General features: G+C 49.2%; 1 protein-coding gene across 1 annotated transcript; it reads right to left on the bottom strand.

The window, feature by feature from the left end:
* Positions 1-4,691: 4,691 nt before the first annotated feature.
* LOC124662687 (B3 domain-containing protein Os03g0212300-like) lies at positions 4,692-6,043 on the bottom strand. The gene is made up of 5 exons (XM_047200494.1): positions 6,015-6,043; positions 5,836-5,920; positions 5,438-5,734; positions 5,071-5,253; positions 4,692-4,973 (listed from the first exon to the last, which is right to left on the bottom strand). The coding sequence occupies exons 1-5, from the start codon at positions 6,041-6,043 to the stop codon at positions 4,692-4,694; spliced, it is 876 nt and encodes a 291-aa protein (XP_047056450.1).
* Between the last annotated feature and the right edge of the window lie 297 nt (positions 6,044-6,340).

The following is a 6,340-nucleotide window of genomic DNA, read 5'->3' on the forward strand; positions in this document are numbered from 1 at the left end:
CTAACTCGAGCACGAAGGCTCTCACAGGCACTTAAATCACAAGTAAGGAGTTCGGTTAGAGATAACCGATAGCACGCGGAGACGAGGATGTATTCCCGTGTTCCCTTGCTTTGCAACAAGGTACGTCACGTTTGGAGGAGTGGAGGTCCCACGAAGGATTCCCCGCGCCACGAAGGCTCACCCTATTCTCCGGAGCCTATCCCACGAAGGAATAGCTCACTCACTTGTGGTAGACTTTGAGGTAGCCTCCAAACCTTCACAATCTTGCCCGGAGCAAATCCACAGCCCGGATGCTTCCGGACTCCTTCTTGCCCACCTAGGGTTTCCAAGGAACCCTAGGAAGCAAGCTTCTCAATGAATACAAGGGGGAATGAGATTTGGCTTGGTAGAACGGTAGATCGGGTCCTCCTCTAATGATTCCCGGAGGGATTTGAGTTTGGGTGGAGGAGGAGGGAGATCCGAGGCTTTTGGTGTTTCTAGCAATGGAGTAAGAGAGAGAGAGCTCAAGAACAGCTTGTAGTATGTTGCCTAACTGTTCAGAGGTAGGAGAAGGCCTATTTATAGTGTTCTTCTAAATACGGCCGTTGGTCACTTGCCACATCAGCAGATTCGTCGAGAAACCCGGTCGACCGGATTTGGCGCCGGATAGGCCGGTCCACAGCCCGGTCAGACCGGGCCACAGACCGGGCCGGCCGGTTTCCAACCGGAGCTGGGACCGGGTCTTGACCGGGCAGGCGTCTGAGCTTACTGGATGGTGCCCGGATGGCACAGGCGCAAAGTCCGGTTGCTGACTGGGCCGCTCGGTCTGGTGCCCGGTCAGACCGGGCCATGGACCGGAGCAGCCGGTCTGAAACCGGGTTGGCGACCGGACGCCGACCGGAGGGCTTGCCCTCTTTATTGGAACCTGCCCGGATGGCACCGGTTCTGGGTCCGGTTGGTGACCGGGATGTCCGGTGCCAGGGCCGGTCCGACCGGATCTGTGACCGGCCAGGCTCTGAAAAACTTGCTGATTTTTCGTCGAATTGGGGGGGGTCTCCCGTTGCCTTTTTGTTCCATTGCTACACCATCATACCTCTTTGGCTAATACCTGAAAATCATCTTGTAGACATGTATTAGTCCAAATACTCTAGCACGGTGTCATGGATACCAAAATAATGGATAAGGGTAAAATACTCTTACACTCATGGCCTTCAATCAACCCTTCATCTTGAATAAGAGAGTGAATACATTTTTTCCGATGTCTCCCATTGGCTATGCCATGGAAATATCGCGTATTTGAGTCTCCTTCCAAAATGAATTGAGCTTTGGAACGTTGATACCATTTGAGTTCCTGTTCGCGAAGAAGACTCGCCATCTGCATATTGGACTGATTCTTAAGTTCAATTTCATGCGGAGACAACGGTCTTACCTCAGCAATCGCCTCTAGCTCATCAATCACAGTTGATAAGCGAGCCTTTTTTTTAGAATGCCAGCCGTATGAGCAGCCCAACCAGAGAGATGTCTGCGCATTGCACGCATCTTATTATTCCATCTCAAGGTTGGAGTGCTACCACCAACTGGTCTTTCCCAAACTGTCTTAACCATCTCATGGAACCCTTCTCTATGTAACCAGCCAAGTTCAAATTTAAAAGGCCGCTTACAAACAGGTCGGGGATTCCCAGTAGTTAGGAGGATAGGAGCATGGTCAGACAATTTTTCAATACATTCTTGTGCACGGACAGACACCATAGGGTATTTATCTTCCCATTCGGTATCCATCAACACGCGATCTAGCTTTTCGTATGTGGGTTCAGGCAAGCTGTTGGCCCAAGTAAACTGTCGACTGGACATAAACACCTCCCTTAAGTCAAGACTATCAGTGACAACATTAAACAAGAAAGGCCAATGCCCATCAAAAAGACCTTTACTTTTCTCATGAGGAAATCTTAGTAAATTGAAATCCCCTCCGATCAAAATCGGGTAGGGATTATCTTTAGTAAGATTTACCAACTCACGTAAAAAATCAGCCTTAAAAGCGTCTTGGCGGCACCATACACAGCAACCAGACTCCAAGTGAAATCGTCAGCTTTATTCTGAATATCGAGCTTAGTGTGATACTCTCCATCAGAACTAGTTAGAACAGTCATGGTGTCTATGCGGACACCAAGTAAAATGCCCCCAGACCTACCACGAGGCGGGCGAGAAAACCACTGAAAGTTAATCCCACCTGATAAACGGTCTAGGAAACTCTGTGAGAAATTCCGCCTACCCGTCTCTGATATGGCAATAAAATCTAAATCATAATCTCTACAACCATCGGCAATGTGAGAATGCTTAGCCAAGTCTCCAAGACCTCTGCTATTCCGAAACATGCCATTCATTGAGAGACTATTTTAGATTTCGAACTCTTGCTATATCGACGAGACTTCTTTCTAGCTGACGACCGAGAACCTCGTGTTGAAGCTTTTAGATCATAAACTAAACTAAGCTCCGAGTGTTCTAAGTCGACTTCTGAAATATTACCAATGATAGCCGAGAGAAACTGACCATCTAAGATGTCATCCTCTTCATCATCATCTATCACGAAAGTTTCAAACCCATTGGAGTCATTCGGAACAACCGTTAAACGGTCAAGTTCCGTCTTTCTCAACACATTAGCCGAAACCGAGATCTCATCAAACGTAGTACCCAACGAGACCCCTAGACTACTCAAATTAAAAGAAATGCGAGAATCTGAAAAAGAAGTAAAAGACTTGGATGGTTGTTTCATACCAGCCGTGTCGAGGTTCTTCTCCTCCTTGCGTCGCATGGCTCGCTGCATGACGTACTCGTCCGTCGCCCCCGACCCATCCTCCGCAAGCGCGTACCTCCCACTCCGCCTCACTGTCGGCTGAACGACACGAGGAGGGACAGCGGGAGGTGTGCATCTTAGCTATGCAGAGGCTGAGTGTAATGCTTAGTACTTCGAGTAATAAAACGCTCTTTATCGAAAATTTATGGGAATTGCCGCTATGCAATCAAGTACAAGACTCCGCCGCACATCTTCTTTTCCAATGCTGCTTCTCCATGATGATTTGGACGGATATCCTCTCATGGAGCGTTTTTCAAGATATTTCTGCCACGGTACGGGCAAACTATGTAATCGCCAATGTAATTGCCAAAGAGTAGTAGATGAATCTTGTCATGACATATGAAAGGGTGAGGAAGGTATTGGCTTCCATGATTGTACTCGTCTCATGGGAAACTTGGAAGGAGCGAAATACAAGGGTATTTCAACACCATGCCATGCCATCGCATATCCTCATCGAGTCATCGGCAAGATCAAAGTGGATGCAAGATTTGTAGTGTGGCTGGCGCAAAGCATTTGAGTGATGTGATAGTGGCAGAGTAGAACTATTTGGAAGTCCTAAGAAGTGTCCTAGGAAATTGTTCTTTCAACTTCTAGGAATTTTGAAAACAAGGTGTTAGGGCTTGTAAAATCACAATTTTTTATTTTATTTTGAATCAAAGATCAAATGAAATTTTCCTGTGTTTTTTTTCATTTCTTTGAACCAAAGGCATTTGAGTGACGTGATAGTGACAGAGTAGAACTATTTGGAAGTCCTAAGAAGTGTCCTAGAAAATCGTTTTAAAAAAAAATACCACTGAAGACCTTGGTTTTTTTTTCCTCCTAGGAATTTTGAAAACAAGGTATTAGGGCTTGTAAAATCACGATTTTTGTTATTTTGAATCAAAGATCAAATGAAATTTGTTTTTTTTTTCATTTGATTGAACCAAAGGGATGAATTAGTGCCACGGTAAGAAAATTTCCTATTCCTATAATATTCTTCCACTTTTTCTTTGGACCAACATGACCGTCCATGGACAAACTTGCACCAGAATTGCATATTTGGAGCTACCACACCCCTTCTTGCTTCTGGCCAGTTTTGCAAGGCCTTTAAATACCCCCATCAACCATGATGATTATTTGTCAATGTTTTTTTTACGAAAATTCCATCAATCTATTAATAATCATCAACAGTGGTACAAATAGTCTAAACAGCAATAAAAATTACAAATAGATAATCGGACTACCTAGTGATGTTGGTCGAGTTATTTTTATTTCATCCATTGAATATCCCATTTATACATCAATTCTGCAACTTATTCGCCATTATAGAAAGGGAGGCGAGGGAGGCAGGCGTCGTGGCGGAGTCCAACGCAGTCGAAGTATTGCATCGGTGGTGGCCGGCGATTTGAGCGGCGGTGGAGGGGTGGGAGACGAAGGAGAGGACATGTGGCGTGAAAGAAAGGCGTGAAGCAATGGTATCGGCTATGGTCGCTGGCAGGTAGGAACCCCTGCGGGTTTTCGTTCTAGCGGGGACGAGCTCGGTCGCCTGGCACCATATTGGGCTGCGCGGATTTTAAAAAAAACTTTGAGACCCGTAACTAAGGGAAGATAAACGTCCGGCACATTCCAAATCACTTTGGTGAATGTTTTGGGGGACGCGGCTGGAGATGCTAGCTCATCAGATTCAGATCAAATAACAAGCATTTCATGCAACAAATATCCCATTTATACATCAATTCTACAACTTATTCGCCATTACAGAAAGACACATCAAGTTGATACTAATTCGCATTGCATATTTGCATTTCACAAGACATCATAGGTTTTTTTTTGTATCATTGCCTGGGGCCAGGCGATGATGAGAGCACGGACGAGCTAGCACTCACGGGAGAATGGTGCCTTCATGCTTGCGCACCTCAACCCTGAGCACGGCGTGGTCCTCACCGCGGCGGCCGCAGCCCTCCGGGAGAGCATGGAAGAAGCAGGTGTCGCCGAGGCCGAGACCGTTGTCGAGGCAAAACTGGTGCCACCCGTACCTGAACTCCGTGCGTTTCCCGCCGCGGCCGTGCTTGAGGGTTACGGTCCACGACTGCCCGCGCATCTGCAGCACCACCTTGCTCCGCTGCACGTACCCGTGGGCCTCATGGAAATACGCAGGCACATTCTGCATGCCAGCGCGCGGTTCATGGAATCATCTACTCCGTCCACGGTTTAGCAGGCAATTTTGCAAATTCAGTAGATGCTGCGGAACACGCGCTCACCAGGTACTGCTGCCGATACTGGCCAAGGTGGCACTTTCTTAGCATCACGCTGAACTGCGACGACTCCGGGTCGGTGCCCGCCTCCGCCGTGCCTCTGCGGCTGCTTCCACTGCCTGTCGGCGCCCGCGCCGGCGTCGCCGGCGGAGAATTCCCTTCTTTTAGTTCGACCACAGACGCTGTTAACTGAGAAGACAAGATACCAAAAGGGGAACTTAGCGAGCGATAGGAGTGTACCTGCGCCCTCGTAGTCGTAGTCATCATCGTCATCGTCATCGTCCTCGTCGTCCTCCTCCTCATCCTCGTGGTCGTCCTCCTCGTCCTCCTCGTTGCCGCTGTCCTCCTCCTCCTCCCCCTCCTCATCCTCCTGCTCCTCCTCCTCCTCCTCCTCCTGCTGCTGCTGGTAGGGTCTCCGGCACTCAGATTCCTCGAAGACCGTGACGGAGAGCAGCGCGGCGCCGTCGTAGCGGAAGACGAGAAGCTGCCCGAGCTCCAGGCCGTTGGCGCCTGCGAACTCCGGCCAGCCGCGACCGAGGTACATGTCGCCGTACTCGTTGGCGTTGACCTCCACGTCCCACGCGCGCCGCCCTCCGCCGCCGGCCACCCGCAGCTTCATCTCCCGGAGCTCACGGCCGCTGAGCTCGCTCGCGAACTTGTCAGGAAGAACCTGCAGAAATTAAGACAGGCGAGTAAACTTGCAGGTGTTGTGCTGAGGCGATCTAGCAAAACTAAGATGTGAACTTGTCCAACTTGTCTGCTTAAGTATACCAGTTTCTCCCAGGAGATTCCGTAGGACAAGAACCTGTAGAACTCGAAGGCGGCTACGTCCGGCGGCACCATTTCCCCGGTGTCTCTGCTTGGGAAGTTAGGTTGATGAGAAAACCATGAAAACTGTTTTTTATTTTTAAATCCAAAATTTGGTCCTGCCGCGCGCACTAGAAGCTTACCTCTGACTCTGAGAGCGTAGCTTCACCATGGCGGGCGAGGAGGCAACCCGGCCGCGCTAGTCTCACTGATCGGAGGAGAAGGGGAACATTGGGGCTTGGGCTGTGGTGAGGTGGGAGTGGGACTGGGAGGAGGAAGCGGATCTCTTGGAACGTTAGGATTTTAACCGCGCAGGCGCAGCATGTGTTCATGATCGCGTGCCACACTTACCACTTCTTAGCACGTAGCAGTAACTGCTGGCTGCAGATAGAGGGCTGGAGCGCACACTGACTCCATGCTCAATTGTATGCGGGACAAGTGCTTTCTTATTTCTAAGCAGCAGCCTGGG

Source organism: Lolium rigidum, chromosome 6 (assembly GCF_022539505.1).
Source record: "Lolium rigidum isolate FL_2022 chromosome 6, APGP_CSIRO_Lrig_0.1, whole genome shotgun sequence".
NCBI lineage: Eukaryota > Viridiplantae > Streptophyta > Magnoliopsida > Poales > Poaceae > Lolium > Lolium rigidum.